The 17090-nt window shown below is 38.8% G+C and overlaps 1 protein-coding gene across 23 annotated transcripts in view; it reads left to right on the top strand.

Moving 5' to 3' along the window:
• The window catches only part of dlg2 (discs, large homolog 2 (Drosophila)), a 186728-nt gene extending 173037 nt beyond the window's left edge, over positions 1–13691 (top strand). For 15 of the 23 annotated variants that reach the window (XM_063894821.1, XM_063894816.1, XM_063894817.1 and 12 more), the window contains 12 exons: positions 763–865; positions 4941–5055; positions 5466–5642; positions 5896–5971; positions 7601–7697; positions 9298–9348; positions 9681–9782; positions 10155–10178; positions 10978–11150; positions 11418–11527; positions 12358–12449; positions 12838–13691. In XM_063894821.1, coding sequence (XP_063750891.1) covers positions 763–865; positions 4941–5055; positions 5466–5642; positions 5896–5971; positions 7601–7697; positions 9298–9348; positions 9681–9782; positions 10155–10178; positions 10978–11150; positions 11418–11527; positions 12358–12449; positions 12838–12944 — 1227 coding nt within the window. In that variant the 3' untranslated portion in view covers positions 12945–13691. Of the gene's footprint in view, positions 1–762; positions 866–4940; positions 5056–5465; positions 5643–5895; positions 5972–7600; positions 7698–8058; positions 8105–9297; positions 9349–9680; positions 9783–10154; positions 10179–10977; positions 11151–11417; positions 11528–12357; positions 12450–12837 lie in introns of those variants that run through there. The other 8 variants (XM_063894836.1, XM_063894835.1, XM_063894818.1 and 5 more) reach the window with 5 other exon arrangements.
• Positions 13692–17090: the final 3399 nt, after the last annotated feature.

Genomic DNA, 17090 nt, shown 5'->3' with positions numbered 1-17090 from the left:
GTGCTATTTTTTTTTGTACTTGTAAAGCCTATGTTGTTTTTGTTTCTGAAACATGATATATTAGAGAAATGTAATGTATTTGTTTGGTAAGTACATTTTTATTTGCAAATCAAAATGCATTAGTTTGTAGATGGTGTTTTGTATTTGTAACCATTCTGTGTTTATTGGTGACTCATAGGGCATTTGTAAAACATGTTTGGTTTGTTTGTGGAGTTATGGCAGGAAAGGACATCCATACCATTGGCTCTGAACATCACTATAGTTTATGTGTTTAGTCCAAACATATAGTCACACATATTGACCTGTGTGATTAAGAAATAGACGTGGCCCATATCAGTCAGTGAAATATATCAGCAACAAATTTACAATTAATACTTTATGTAATTTCAGTCAGTCAGACACTTGCTGTTTCTAGCTTCTTAAATGCCTTCAAATGATGTTCCTTTGAATGTTCTAGCAAAGATCCAGACTGTTGGCCAAACTGTGGTGGTGATCCAGTCTGTAAACAGGTTGTGACAGTCAGCATTTGCATTCAGTAGGTTAAAACTACTCAAAAAAACAATTCTTCAAATATCAGACCAACTAATGAGAAGAGAACTGCATCGCACCACTTTAAAAATGTGATATATGAAATGTAATAAACATTTGATTGGTTTGGTGTTGCAGCAGTGTTTTCATTGTGGTGCAAGTTATCATACTATTTCCAAAATAACTGAAAGATTACCACAATATTCTTGTGATTTGTCCCTTCTGTTCACACAGGTCAATGGGATCGACCTCCGAGGAGCCACACATGAACAAGCAGCAGCGGCTCTGAAAGGGGCGGGGCAGGTGGTCACCATCTTCGCCCAGTACAGACCAGAAGGTGAGTGAGTACCAACAGGTAACTGTACAGACACAGGAGCCCTGTGAGGCAATGTCCTGCTAAGCAGTGCACACACACACACACACACACACACACACACACACACACACACACACACACACACACACACACACACACACACACTCAGAGGTGAGCTCATAATATTGGTGCTAAAGTCTCCTGTAACTGCTGAGTAATGTGGTTATGATTATCACCCTATGTTTTATTGTTCATTTGAGTTTCCATCTCATGGTAGCTCCTGTTCCCCTCTGGAGTGAATGTGAATCCTCTGCAGCTCTGAGGAAGGGTCTGTTTGATACTGAACACACAGTGCTTCTTTATGGGTTAGCCAATCATCCATCACTTTGCCACAGGGCCAAATAAACACAATATAACTGCAGGAAGACAACTTTTTGAAACTGAATACAAATAATACAATAGCCTCCAAGAATAATATGATTCCTACATCCTAAGTAAGAACGGTCTCTCCTGAACAGGCAAGACAAATATGCTTCTAATGGATGTTATGTTCAAAATGGTTTCTTTTATTATAACGTTAGATTTTTTTTTTTTAAATGTCATGTTTTAAGTTCTGCAACCTGGCCTGACAGCAATAGGAGGGGGGTATTATGATCTCAGAGCAACGCCGGATTTTCGCTTGGTGCCAAGACAATTGATGTACCTAAGCCTAGCTCTGTACATTTCCCCAGTTTGTTAAATGGGGGGCAGTAGTAGTTCTGTAAGCATGAGTCTAACTGTAGACTTAGTGCAATCCAAAGCCCCAATCTCACTCATCCTGCTCATGGCCTTGTTCCCGTCTGAGGTGGCATCTTACAGCAGACCAACTGGGCTCTTAGCACCTCTGGGACTAACAACAGCTTTCTCTTCTTACCCATCAGACCTTGCTCTATGCACCCCACGACGGGCCCGCTCTCCTGTACCAGGTTTGTGCCTCTGGCACCTGTGTCTGCTCTGAGCTTTAGCATCATTCACTAGTGGAAGTCACTGAGTGAATGAAAGCACAGACAGACACCCCTCTTCACCAAGCGTTTGACCCTCTGAAGCACACCTGAACTCCCCCCCCAAACTCCCCCCTCCACCCTGTGTGACTGCACACGCACTTTGAACCTTCCTGACTTTACCATTTGTAGCGCTGCTCCAAGGTAGTGAAGACTCCGACACTGTCTCTTCTTCTTTCCCTCTGAAAATGTAAATGATGTTTGAAGTGGCAACAGACAACAACCCCCCCCCCCCACCATGTTGTTATCTACTGATGTACTATCTTAGCAGAAAGAACCTTTTTTATCACTCTCTTTCTTTGTCTTATTGCCTCCACTTTCAACGGGGGCTTTTTGCCTCCTAGTAGTGATGTGAAGTATATGCTAGCAGTGATGGATGGATGGATGGATGGATGGATGGGTACTTTATTGATCCCAACTTGGGATTTTTTTACATTGCAGCAGCTCATTAAAAAAAAAATAGCAATAAAAAGAAAAATGTATAAAATATACATACAAAATGAACACAAAATGTCTGTTGGAGAAGGAGCTCCACTGTCCTTACAGCTGCAGGTGGAGGGGGTGGGTGGGTGGGGTTATCCTTGATGGACAACATATGCTAGCAATGATGGATATTATTAGCAATATTCTTTGTTTGAGGACCAAGAGTTGGTCCGAAATAGAACCAAGAAGCTTCTCTGTAAATTATAACAATATTTATTAACATGACGTCACAGTAAGTCCACAAGGGAAACAAAGCTGCGGTCCTCCCCCACGCCAACTGATCCACAGACCACATTGAAGCAGTTAGCTGTCTACCAGCAGCGTGGAGGAAAGGCCTTGATCTTCTGTTTATATTTACGCATTTCTACTCTCTGGTCTTTCCGGTCTCGTCTTCTCTCATTGGTTGGCAGTGGGGGCTGGATCCTGTTGGCCCTTGTCATCACATGAGCATATCCCCGTCTATTCTATTGGCTAACGTCGTCGGAGGCGGGTCCATGGCACATTCGGCTTCTCATGACGTCTCTATTTATGATATCTTATTATGCAATTCTTCTGAGATTTATTAGTTATTCAACACGTAATAGTATTATTGCAGAATCAATGAGTGAGCGGTAGAGGCGGTGTGTTTAGTATGTAACTCCACGCGTCATTCTCCCTCTACTCATATACACGATATACTATTAGCTGTATGCTAACTGAGGCTAAAAACTATAACATCTGATATGACCGGAAGTTTAAAATCTGGTCCGTCGGGAAACAGTGAATTATTTCATTTAATGTTCCTTATCAATATATTGATTTATTCTCACAATATGTAAGCAGTGGTGGATATGCTAGCAGTGATGGATATGCCAGGGCAGTTACTCAGTCTAACATCTCTTTATAAGCCTAAAAGCAGAACTGGTGCCACTTTATCACACTGTGTTTTTAGGAGATGTTTATCAGTGCAGTTACTCAGTCTGATGGCTCTATAAAGTATTTATTTTTGTTTCATTAAATGTATTCCTTAAATGTTCATTTCAACTCTAAACAGTTACTATTGGGAGATGTTTTCCAAAACAATTGTTAAGTGAAATCCTTCCACAGTAATAAAGAATGACCAGGACTCTAGAAAGAGGCAAAGCTGTTTATTTAAATTATCATTAGTGTTAAGGAAAAAATATTAAATCAAAGTCCCCTCTATTCTCCTGAAGTGTTGTCAGAGGAATCAGCAAGGGATAACTCCTAACCTCAACAAATGAATCCAAAGCTAAACCAGTTGTAATGGTAAATGTGAGGCTTTATGAGGGGTGAATGCCAACAGGCTGACATGTATCTTTATATATATGGATAAGTCAATGTTGATATAAAAATTGATATGATGATCCATCCATCCATCCATCCATCTTCTCCCACTTGTCCGTCAGGGTCGCGGAGGTAACAGCTCCAGATATGATGATTGGTCATTTTAAACTACAATGCGGTCACAGAGCCAAAGGAAATGTTTTATGTCACATGGTAGGATTTTAGTCTGTAGGATTTTAATTTTTTGCTAAAGCAAACAGACAGGTTTGCCTTGTAATGTGTTCAGGGTCAGTTACAAGGGGACAAGGTTTTTTTCCAGTTGATCCAATTGAGAGTTTAATTAAACGTTTGTATAGAATTTTAAGAATTAGAGTTTTACTCTAAGGATGTTTTTTTCATACACTCTTTAACAAAACGGTTGACATTTATTACCTGACATTTCCATCCCTAAAATCATTGGAAAACACGTAACTTCATTATGTATTCGTTAGCTGTAGATAAGATAAATGAAGCACTAATAAGTGCAGAAAAACACACTGCCTCTGAGCAGCCTCAGGAAAGTGTTTCTCTTTGTGAACGTGCACAGGCCCAGCCCGGCCATGTTCTCTCTTCAGAAGCTCACTGTCCCTCATGGCATGGTGAAGGAGCATACATTAAAGAGATGTTTGCAAATGGCAGCCTCTAGACAATCGTAGCAGGTACTTAGGTACATTACATTTGCAACATATACAGTATTTTCAGCTATATTTTCTTGGTTCTTGGTTGACGATGAGAACTAAATAAATTAAGTATGCACAGGTTTTTGTATTTCTGTGAATACAGCAAGTATTAGTACATAGCTTATATCCCATATACATATTTCCCTTATTAGGTTAATCACGCTAATCACATGTTTGTAGAAAGAGGAAATTATTTTGACAGTCAAGTTTGCCTCGCAGTCATTTTTGAAAAGGTTAAAGTTGTCATTACATACAGTTTGACATGCTCGACTAATTAATGCAGATAGAGTTCTGAGAAAAAACCTCAAGAACATGTGAAACAGAAACATTGTCTGTAATTGTTTAAAATAATTACAATGTATTGATAATATGTGGTCAGCAATGTATATGCAATGCATTTGTTTAGCTCACAATTATAAGACATACAGTATCACAGTTTGGGTTCCCCTGCACTTCCTTATTTCCTCGTCCCTGTAATGTCTCAGTACTGAGAATTATTGAAACCACTGTTCACTTAATATGGGACATTTTCCTTTTTTGTAGCACCTCTATCCTTTTTTTTTTTTTCAGAGTACGGGCGTTTTGAGGCCAAAATCCATGACCTGCGGGAACAGATGATGAACCACAGCATGAGCTCCGGGTCAGGGTCTCTGCGGACCAATCAAAAGAGGTCGCTTCATGTGAGGTTGGTCTTTTTAGGTATTCACCCTTATTTAGAAAGTTCAAGCTTAATTTAGATAAAAAAGAAGCCCATCATACCATTCCCCAAATGTATTTTAGGTGAAACGGTTCTTTATTCCAGGCTGCATGGTAATATTAAATGAATAGAGGCTGTTAAAAGGATTGTGTGAAAGTCAACTGAATAAATGACAGTTGGATGCACACATCAATTATAAACCAGGTTTAAGATCTGTGCCTGCAACACAAGAACATTTCTTATTATAGAACCCCCCATGGAGCAGCAGCCACTGTTCTCTCTGACCTGGTAAAGACATGCTTCCAGTTCCTCACTACCCAATTAGGAAAGACCTTACACAGAGGAATGGAGGAATTCAGTGCATGGCAATACTAACCCAGATATCTTCCACTGGACAGGGCTCTGTTTGACTACGAGAAGTCAAAGGACAGCGGCCTCCCCAGCCAGGGGCTCAGCTTCAAGTATGGGGAAATCCTCCATGTCATCAACGCCTCAGATGATGAGTGGTGGCAGGCCCGCCGGGTCACTCCTCATGGAGACAGTGAGGAAATGGGTGTCATCCCTAGCAAGAGACGGTGAGCACCAGACAGAAAGCTGTCTCTGGTTGAGGAAATTCTGGTTGGTTGATGATTTTAGATGATTATATTGATTGTGCTAAAAGAGGAACGCTTGCTAGCTAATGCGGTGACAATGACGCGAACCAAAAGGTAACCTAATTCCACACACTTGTGCTGAGGTAAACACAGTACAGAAATACAGGAATACATTTGATGCAAAGATATATCATACGACTTACACCAACAAAAAAACACGACTTTGTGCCGGCAGGGTGGAAAGGAAAGAGCGAGCGCGGCTAAAGACGGTGAAGTTCAACGCCAAGCCAGGCTCATTTGATTCCAAAGGAGTGAGTACCTTTATGAGAGCTGCCCAACAGCAATGTTCCCACATTGAACATAATTCATAGTGTCGCTCAGAAATAACTTCCTATGAAATCTTCTCAGTAACCCTATAGCTTCCTGTGCAACCAATCATACCTGCGTCATCCTTTGCATCGCCAGATGTTGTCCAGTTGTTCTGCCTGCACTACATGTCCATGCTTAAATCATCCTGTCCATCAGGTCGATTATATAGATTAGATATTCGAAGACTTCAGCCAGTTTATTTTTTTGAATGTGTCATTTTAAACTATCCTCAGAGAAAACATATTTCTCAAAACCAATATCCTCTTTAAGGTTTTAATGTAGGCTTATTGATTACAGGTAAATAAGTTTGATAAATATCTGTGTGACTATATGTTTCACTTTTCACACATGTACATTTATTAAATATGCAAATATTTTCTACCAGTTTTTGACTACGTTTGAGCATGACTCCACACTGCAAATATTACCCATCAGCTGCCTCAGCTTTTTGTCTTCAAATGATGATATCCACACCCTGTATTATTTGAAGTCTCCTCCTCTAAATTCCAATCTCTCTTCCATTAATGCATGTGTGTTTTCTTCTCTTATGACAGCCTTCTCTATGACTTACCCCAGAAATGTTTCTTCTCTCATGGCATGATGTCTGCTCTTTTCTCACCTTGCTTTACTATAATGCTTCTGATGCAACTGTGGCACATCAAGAAGTCCTGGAGCAGATAAGAGTGATCATTATTCCTTGTTCACTCACAGTCTTGTTGTACACAGGACTGCATGCAGATTCCACAAGCTTCTTTTTCAAACTACTTTCCTGATTTGGTTTCTGGACTGAAGATTTAATGACTGACTTCCCCCATACGTGTGTCATGTCAGCTGAATGAATAGCCGCAATAAAAACAGAGCAGTACAGACACATTTCAACTTTGAATAAGTTTAAAAACATCCCATGATGTTACAAATATCTAAAAATAAAAGATTAATTTATGTTATATTTATTTATTAGCTGCCTTATTTAGCTAACATCAAATCATAGGATGATTACAATATCCTGCCTTTGTTCAAATCAAACTTTCCAGTGCAGTTCAAAATATTTCATATCCGCATATCATCTATTCCGAGTATACAGCCCATTTCCAATACACTAGGAATATATAATGCTAGTTTTTTTCTTCAATTTGTTGATCAGTCTCGAAGATCAGAACTGTAGAGATAAGCCCACCTGACAGGGTCTTCTGTCAGACCAACAGTCCATAATCCAGGGTTTTTACACTAAAAATCCTCTAAACCAAAACTCTAGCAAAGCCTCTCATTTAAGGAGCTGTAACCAGCTGATTTGTATTTCTTTACTTAAATACACAATTTACAAATCATCAATTCATTTCTAAATGGTCTAACTGTGGATAGAACAGAGCATAATTTGAATGACCGTGTTCGAGAACTGCAACCTAATACCAAAACAAATTTAACATTGATATTATTTTCATTGGATCCTGGAGAAAGAGGTATTAAGCTTCACTGGAAGAGCTTCTTGACGTCCCACAGTCTGCAGCTGTTATTTGTCTGCATGAACGTGACCGATGTCCCTGTGCCCCATGCTTTCTCTCCTTTCACAGTCATTCAATGACAAACCTAAAAAGAATTTCATCTTTACACGAAAGTTCCCATTCTACAAGAACAAAGAGGGTGAGCAGGATGGCAGTGATTCTGACAGTAAGTAAGCTCACAGACAGACACACATGCATCTTCATGCAGAGGTCAGTGCAGGTCACATGTAGAGCTTCCTCTCATCATCACTTCCTGTCCTCTGGGTTTCTCTCTCTCTGTTGGACCACACTCCGATCAGTCAGCAGGAGTGAAGCTGGTCATTTTTTTGTGACAAGTGCCCATATGGTGATGTCATATATAAATTGAATCTCAACCCGCCTACAGTGTGTGTTATGGATGTTGAGATGTGCCCCCTGCTGGCGGCTCAGTGCCGGTGCAGAGACCGATGCAGCTCCTCACTCTGCTTACGTTGTGGCTATCCTCCTTCCTCTCTCTTCTGTTGTGGCTCTCTGTGGACGGCCGGTAGGACATCCTGGGGATAGGTGATGATGGGTATGGGACAAAAACATTCAGTAAGTGGGTCCAGGAATGATTCCTTATCTCTGTTTACCGTGACCCCCCCATGACAACACTTCACGTTTCCTGTGTGTTGCTGTTGTCTGCTTTGTTGCATGCTGCATCTGTTGGCTTCTCTTGCTCCTCAGTTTGCAGTGTAACCTCCGTCAGTGAGGGGGCTGCCTCACGAAACTTGAGGTCTGGGAGGCATTTACGTTTTGTCTTTTCTGTTTTCTGGAAAAATGCAACTTGCCAAGTACAAGTAGCTTCTATCAAAGAGAGACATGAGGTCTTACCAAATATTGTTTGAATATAGTATTCACGAGAATAAAAAGTTATGAGAATGTATCTTTTGTGAACGAGGAATAATCATTTGTCTCAAAATGTATCTATATGTACTCAGATGATTTGTTTTATTCAAATGATTTCACTTAAAAGTGCCGATTGACAGATTCCCATGATTCCAAACATTTTAGTCCACAGGTCTGAATCAGTGATGTACTGGCCTCCCAAAGCAGTATTTGCATGCTGAATAGATTTGAAATATGTATATATATATATGTGCATGCTTATTGCATGTTTGCATGCCACTTAAACAACGACAGAAACAACTAACATGGGTTTGTCTTTGCTGGTGAGCATGTCCGTTTAAAACAAAATTTGAGAGAATATCACAATTAGGTCTATTTTTGTTTTGTAGGTAAGGTTGTAACGTGTTTGAGTTAATGTTTCAGCTATCAAGGATACAGACATTTACTTTCATATTGATTTAAGTACAAATAATAATTTGGGTCCAAGGACCCTCACTCACAAATCAGGGTTTCAGGAAGTTCTTGGTCGTATGATTTTAATCTTGATTTGATTCCTTTTTATTTCAATGTTGAGTTTTTTGCAGCTATTACTTTATACAGAGTAAAATACCAGTTCATCACCACACTTCACCAATAAATGATTCAAACTTCATAGAAATGTTACAATTTCTTTAGTTATATAGTTATATATATGCTATTCATGTATTTAGCGTGTTTCCCTGCATTGTTATTATGTCCTCAGGACCAGAGGAGTTGACTTGTATGTAGGTCATCAGTAAGACAGACATGTTCAGTGACGAGTGCTGCTTCTTGATGTCACATACAGCATGTTGTTTACTTCAGCAATACCATTTTGTCTAAATACCATAATAACATTTGTCTCTTTGAACTCCTTCCAGGGAGTCAAGAGGATGTGATTCTCTCATATGAACCTGTGATGCGGCAAGAAAGTAAGTAGTCATCAAAGCTACTGTAAGTAAACATGTGACACAGTATAATAGTAATAATGGAGAAGAGTTATAGTAACCTTTAAAAGCCCCTAAAGTAATTGGTATATCTTCATTTCAGTTGTAATATATGATACTTATATAATTTAACTGTTTGAAGTTGCATGGGGCTGAGTGCAGGGACCAGAGCAGGGTCAGCAGGAATCACTATCCGCACAAACAAGAACTAAAGCACACAGCTAGGAAAAATAACCCCTATCTGGTCTATTTTCATTCTTTAAAAACAATCAGTGTTGCCTTAAGGATGCAGTCAACATTTGTGTTTTTCCTTCCAGTTAATTATGCCCGACCCATCATCATCCTGGGACCGATGAAGGACAGAATCAATGATGACCTGATTTCTGAATTCCCGGACAAGTTTGGATCTTGTGTTCCACGTAAGCAATCCATCAAAACAGTTGTCCATGGACAACAGTTACTACAGCCTGTTACTCCACATTCTTTTAATTGAATTACAGCATAGGAGGAGCATGGCATGATGCGTGTGATTGCACCTGCAGCTCTCCGGATTACTGTGCTTTTTGTTGCATTGCAAATCCTTCTCCATCACACTGCTGGTGTTCCCTCAGGACACTTTTTAACTATAGCTTGACTGTTTGTTTTTAATCATTGAATGTGAAAGTTTTCACACCTGTTTTGTCTCATCCTAACAGAAAACCTAACTCCTCTCTGCATGTTTTAAGTTTTTATTTGGCATGTTTAATTTCCTCATCTCTTTTATTTTAATACACCTTTCATACCGTATAAAGCTGCTAACTCTTCAGGGCACCAAGGTGAGTCAGCAGATACCCTGAGCCCTTTCCTTCCTTTGTTTAGAAAGTGAGTCTTGGTGTAGTGAAGTGTTTCCCTTGTTTCCTGTGGGATTACTGTTTGAGTATCATTGCAATTGTAAGTGTTAGGGAATTTGTGGAATATATTTAGTTTGAATCATAGCACACTTCCTTTTTTGTAGAAGAATCAGTAATCCACTTTCTTGTTCTCTTTAAAGATATCCGGTTTCAAGTTTTCTTGAGAATTGTACATTAGCAATGTACAATAAGGAATTGGCTGTCTTCCAAACTCTCAAAACATTCACATTTTTATAAAACATACATGAAGAAACAACACAAATTAAATTAACATTGTCACAAAGTTAAAACATATATTGTGAAATTTATTGTCCTTCTGTCCCATTTTTCCCTCATAAAAAGCCTTTTAACATGTGAGTGTGTATCTATAAAGGTACATGTGAACCACTTATTTCAGCCATTAACAACTGAGCAAACGTACACACACACACACACACACACACACACACACACACACACACACACACACACACACACACATTAGTGACTTAGTCATACACTGTTGTGAATGTCAGGTTCTATACCTGGTTGATATGAGTATTATGGGCAGGACACAGAGGGCAGCTCTGTTAAAGAACCCTCGAGCTTTTCACTGTGCTCATTATGCACATTGCACCTTAAGAGCATTGCAATGTGTTTTATAGACTGTTAGCAAGTGTCACCTAATCTTGTTAAGGTATCATAGTTTCTCAGTGATGAAGAGCTTTCCTCCTCCTCATCACAGATACCACTCGGCCGAAGAGGGACTACGAGGTGGACGGCAGAGACTACCACTTTGTGGGGTCCAGAGAGCAGATGGAGAAGGACATCCAGGAGCACAAGTTCATCGAGGCGGGGCAGTACAACGATAATCTGTACGGGACCAGCGTCCACTCTGTCAAATATGTGGCTGAAAGGGTGAGACTCAGTGTCTGTTAATATGAGCAGCACCATATGAAGCCACATGTAAATATGTAAAAAAGAAGTTCTTTCAGAGTAAGGCCAGTATACTGTATACTTCCTGTCTGTACCCTGGCTGCTCTATGACGTGGATCTATTTTATGTTGATGCGTTTTACGGCATTGTTTTACACCATATGGGATTAATTGGACATCTTGCAGCTTTGAATGTAAAAGGTGATGATCTAAGGGGTTCTAAGTGGTACATTTATCTGGCCTCTGTTAGGGGAAACACTGCATTCTGGATGTGTCTGGAAACGCCATCAAGCGACTACAAGTAGCACAACTCTATCCCATCGCCATCTTCATCAAACCAAAGTCTATTGATACATTAATGTGAGTATTCATCTTTTATTATTGTGTTTCTCATGGAAGATACTACAACCTACCTCTACAACTGTGCACTCTATTTCAGATTACTGACAGACTAATTGGAATTTGCCAACACTTTTTCCCATAAGTCCCCTTAGTATCATTTATAAATACACATGTAAGAAAATGGTTTGTAACATAATATAATCTTTATGTGAGCAGATGTGGCAATTGATGTGTTTGTTAACAACTCTCCCTGATACAGTAATAATATAATATATATCTCTGGGAGAGATTATACCTGCTGAAATACTGTGCATTAAAACACATTCTTATAAAGTACCTGCTTTAAGATAAATATTGCATTTTGTAAACCATTCATTAAATGTGTGTATACTGATTATATTTGCTAAATCAGGGGACTTGAAGGGATAGTCTGCATGTTTGCAGTGGGGCTGTGTGAGGATCTGATCCACGGTCATGGTTTCAGCTGCAACAGCCGGGGGTCAGATGATCAGAAGACATGTAATGTCCAGTATTCGGGGGGGCTTCAGCTCTCAGCTAGAAATATAGACAGTATAGTTGTGTGTGATGAAGAAGCAGTGACAATATTCTAGATTTAGCACATATTCAAAACTAGATTAGTTCAGTTTGGCTGAGGTATGGTTTGCTGCCGGGCCTTCATTAGAGAGGACACAGGGTTACCAGCAGCCACTGACTAACATCCTGCCAACAATGAAATGCATTTCATTGTAAAACAAGAGACTGCTGAACAGAAACAGCAGGGTCACACCTGTCATAAACCAGAATAAAAGACAGCCCATGTGTGTGGGATGTTTGGTTTCCTTGCACAGGGACATGAACAAGAGACTGACAGAGGACCAGGCCAGGAAGACATTTGACAGAGCTTTGAAGCTGGAGCTAGAGTTTGGTGAATTCTTCACAGGTAAATAAAAGCACATACACTGAATGAAGCATCTTTATTCAGCTTGTCCCTCACAGCATATGAGGACTCAATGCCAGCTGGCAACACAACTGCTGAGTCACAGGCTTTCCTTCAAACTTGACAGAGATGAATCAGGCAGAGGCCTGAAGTGTCAGGATTATTGTCAGGCTCCTCTCACTTATCAGTTAATGTTTAAGATTAACTTCTACATTTATAAAGGGAACAACACTGGTGTGAATTTTGAATTGCAGCCTGAATAGAGATGTTAGTGGTATGATTGCATTTCGTAACTTAAAAAAAGGTGTCAGTGAGACAGGAATGTTTTCATTTGATGTGCCTGTTCTCCACTCAGCTCCTCAGTACATAAAGAGTTCCCTTTGCTTTGCAGCCCTGGTTCAAGGAGACACCTTAGAGGACATTTATAACCACTGCAAACAGGTCATAGAAGAACATTCAGGACCCTATATCTGGATCCCCTCAAAGGAGAAACTATAATAACTCATCTGCCTGGAAGGGAGTCTGGACTGTTAGGATTTAGTAATAAGATGTAACATATGATAACTTCATGGCGATGAATTGTCTTCATAAATTATTATTGTGTATATGTTTCATGTTCTATTTTTGTTTTTTCACTTATTTTTGTTTATCGCTTAATTTTTCGCTCAACTTCAATGTTCGTGAATGTATTCCACAAAATGTTATGTCTTGAAATATGAACCGCTAACATATTTTTTGAATTTTATTTAAACTAAAAGGAATAGAAATGTAATGAGCACGGAATAAATATGTTCATTTGTCGACATCAGCACTGTGGAATTTCAGACTGGAAGTTGGAGCTGGCACACACACTGCACCCCCCCCCCCCCCCTTTCATACTGCAGAAATAGCACATAATAATCATATTGAGTTTGTCTTTTTCTCTGATTTGCATCCCCTAAAAACAACTTTGCTTTGTGTTTGTTTACATCGTTGTTTCTTCTTTGAATTACTGTATTTATTTCTCTGACATGACATTGTGTATGAGTGAGGATATGTTTTATTCACTGTAAGACTTTCATGTTTTTTTATTTAGAAGCCCATATTCCTCTTCACGCTGTTGCATTGACAATGATTAAAGGGAGAAAGCTGCCTTTGGCACCTGAGATCTAACACTATATTTTGCTACTTAAATTGCTAGGGGGCACAAATGCACATAATTATTTATTGTTGAAAATATAACTTTGATTAAAAGGTCATTCAAGAGCATCTTTTTTTTATGAATTAGTATGTTGTGACTGTTGAGGATGGTTGGAAATATCAGATGATGCTTTTAGTGTTTTGTAAGCATGGAATGAAAAGGTCAAATACTACTTTATTATTTGAAACACGTTTTTGTCTTTTGAAACCAAAAGCAGGATGATAACGATTAAGGTAAAAAAAATAAAGGACCAATAAGTTTTGAATGAACTGAATCAGAGATGGCAGTACATTAAGTACAGTTGAAGGAAACAACACCAAATGCAGCTCATTATCAGATGTTCATATTCTGAATCATGAAGTCATTGAGGATTTGAGAAACTGAACAGGTGAGTTTATCAACTTGACTCTAAAGAGGACCATACAACTTGTTCCTGAGTCTTATTGAGAAGGGTTTGGTCATAATGGTTGGATTTAAAGCTTGGGAACACCCAAAGCACAGAGCCCCAGATCATGTACTTTTCTACACAATATCTCAATTTCTGACAGAAGATTCAAGAAGATCAATTTAAGGATCTTAATGTCCAGTAATGACGGGAGGAATTAGTACAGCATGCACAAACTGTTAAAATGGGCACAGACTGTCGTCTTAAGACAAGCATGAGTATTTGGGAACATTTCCTTTAATTATTGGTGTAAAAATGTAAACGTTAAGCATACTGATTTTGGTGACAGAAGTTTTAATCATCTGTAGCATTGACCTCTCCGACCCCTGCTTAATATCTACCATTATCGCTGACTAGATTCAAGTAATCTCATTTAGGAGCTGCTTCCTTTCTGGATAAACCGTAACAACCTTTTTAAGAGTAAAAAAAAACTTCAAATACTCTGCAGAACACCTGATGGGACAACAAGGACTGCCCCGAATAAATCTCAGATTTATTTCTGTTTGTTTTAGAAGTGGTTAATCCCTGATGTCCTGAGCAGAACGATACACTCAATCCACTATATATAGTTGATATATATTCACCAGTGGCTCAGCTTGTTTGAAAGGACATATTGTAGCCTAATATAGTACCTCGCTTTGTTCAGTATAAAAATCCATTTTGTTCTTAAAGCACTTGGAATGACTAATGCATCAACCGGTGAGATAACCTCCTGTTCTGTTAAACTGCAACGCCACAGTTGGTGAGATTCCTATGACAACAGTTTGTGAGTGATATTCTGTATATTCTAGTCTGTTTGATTTAGACAGCATGTTCAACACAACTTGTGCAATAGAATAGTAACATTAAATGCAGGTATGTTTCTAATTAATCGGACTTTTCGAAAGTGCACTTATTCATTGTTTTTGGTAACAAGGCACTGTATGATAACAGTAATATATCTAAATTTGAAAGCAAATCTAATTCAAATCCACTGATTATTATGTGAGACTCAAATGTGATGACAATAAACCCTGACCTGTTTGTATGATAGGCACTCAAATCACAAGATAAAAATGCAGATTTTATGTAAAAAAAAAATGGATCATTTTTCTCTTGTTCTTTTTATTATAAGTTGGTTGAGATTTGCAGCTGATGGAAGAACAAACCTGTTGAGCTTTGATATGAACATCAACATCAATAGCCTTTCGTTTTATTTCATTCAATCATTCTTTTGCAAATGCTCCATAATGTGTTGGTCACCACTTGCCTTAACAGAGAAGGTTTACCTATGCCATATATAAAGGCTTAGTAATGTAATATTTATTTGGTAATAGAACATTTTATTTAATCCTACTTCACAACCAAACTCCAGTCGGATGTAAGGTATCATGCTGCGGAGGTATATGATATGGTTTATTTCATCTCAAAAAATTGCATTCATGTGGCAAGGAGGAAATAATTTAAATAGTTAATGCTGAGACACCTAAATATTCAGATCTTTGTTTTTTGAAAGTGTAGTCGGCCAACAAACAACGATGGAAGTTCATGTACTGTCTTTTTGCTAATGTGTCCATTCTAACACTTTTGTTTTTAAATGAAAGGATGTCTGATGCACGTTGCCAGTCCTCTGTTTCTGCGACTGAGCAGAGTTCAACACAACCGCAGCACTGAGCTGCAAGACTGATCAAAGTGCAGCGATTAATCCTCCAATCAGACTTATGTGTTCTCTAATAAAAAAAAGACCAGGACTATTCAACATTATCTTTGGTCAACCCATTTAGCGTATCCCCTTTCAGTGATTTCAGAAGCAAACCCAAATTCAACACAATAATTCAAGTCTATGATTTACCTATTGTTGAACAAAGAAGTAAAAGTAGTAAAAGTTATGATTAGTAACTAGCTTCATAAAATATGAGTTAAATCAAAAGTATTTTAGCTACATGTTGAGCATGTCAGTGTTATCCACCTAAGTTGACATGCATTGACATTGTTTCCAGATTCAGGGGCTGCATCTTTGGAAGCATGTTAACCATGAAGCTTTGTCCTTCAGTGTTGGGGACCTAAGGTGATCCTTATCAACTTATTGAGTCTTAGATATACAGTTTACAGGAAGGAAGTTTCCTGTAAACGCACTGTGGGACGGAAAAGTTCAGTGATAGTGATATTCAGTAGAGCTTGGGCTGAGTGCAGGAGATGCATGGCTTCCATCATACATATGCCCCCCCCCCCCCTGCCCAATGTCCTTAGCAGTAAGTGATGTCACATGACTGACTGAACTGTCAACTAAACTAAACTGCCCTGCTTACAGCACTGATCATTTCTTTGGGATTGTAACACTAGAATTCAGACAGAACTTTTATATACAATTTTTTGTATAATTCTTTTTGCAATTTGACAGAATTGTTGTGCTGTATCCAAGAGAAAAATGATTCCAAACCCAAATAAAATGTCATTTTAGAACAGCGTCTATTTGAGAATGCACCCATTGAATATAAGATCTTACCTTTATTTGCATTCTATGTATATCTGTCACTTTTTACATTTCTTCTTGTGTTATCCAGAGGCTTCCCTTCACTGCTCTGTGTAACCCTACTGGAGTAGCTAATTTCATCATTTTGTATGTGACATTGCGAATGATGTTTTGCTCTGGTCATTTAAAAAAATTATTTACACAAGAAATGTTTACAGAGGTTTCCATGTTTCCAGTTTTCACCCTTCCTGGAAAGTAGACTGCACCTTAGGGTGATCTGCTCTAAATACATATTATCTTGTGGTTCTTAAATGGTCTGCTTTTGTACAGCATTGCTTGTGATGTATTAGGTTTTGTTCATCATCAATATACCATGCACTGGAAATAAGATATGCACGCCGTTTATCTAATGAGACGTTTGACTGTAGGTCATGATTTGTTCAGTGGACAGATGGACGCGTGTCAGGACTCCCTAACAGGCTGTACATTAGATCTTTTCAGAAGGAAATTAAATGACTGATACTAAAATGGGATGGTGTGTTTGTTATGAATTAGAATGTGTTAATG

Source organism: Eleginops maclovinus, chromosome 11 (genome assembly GCF_036324505.1).
Source record: "Eleginops maclovinus isolate JMC-PN-2008 ecotype Puerto Natales chromosome 11, JC_Emac_rtc_rv5, whole genome shotgun sequence".
NCBI classification, from domain to species: Eukaryota; Metazoa; Chordata; class Actinopteri; order Perciformes; family Eleginopidae; genus Eleginops; species Eleginops maclovinus.
This window is presented reverse-complemented; position numbering and strand designations above follow the sequence as displayed.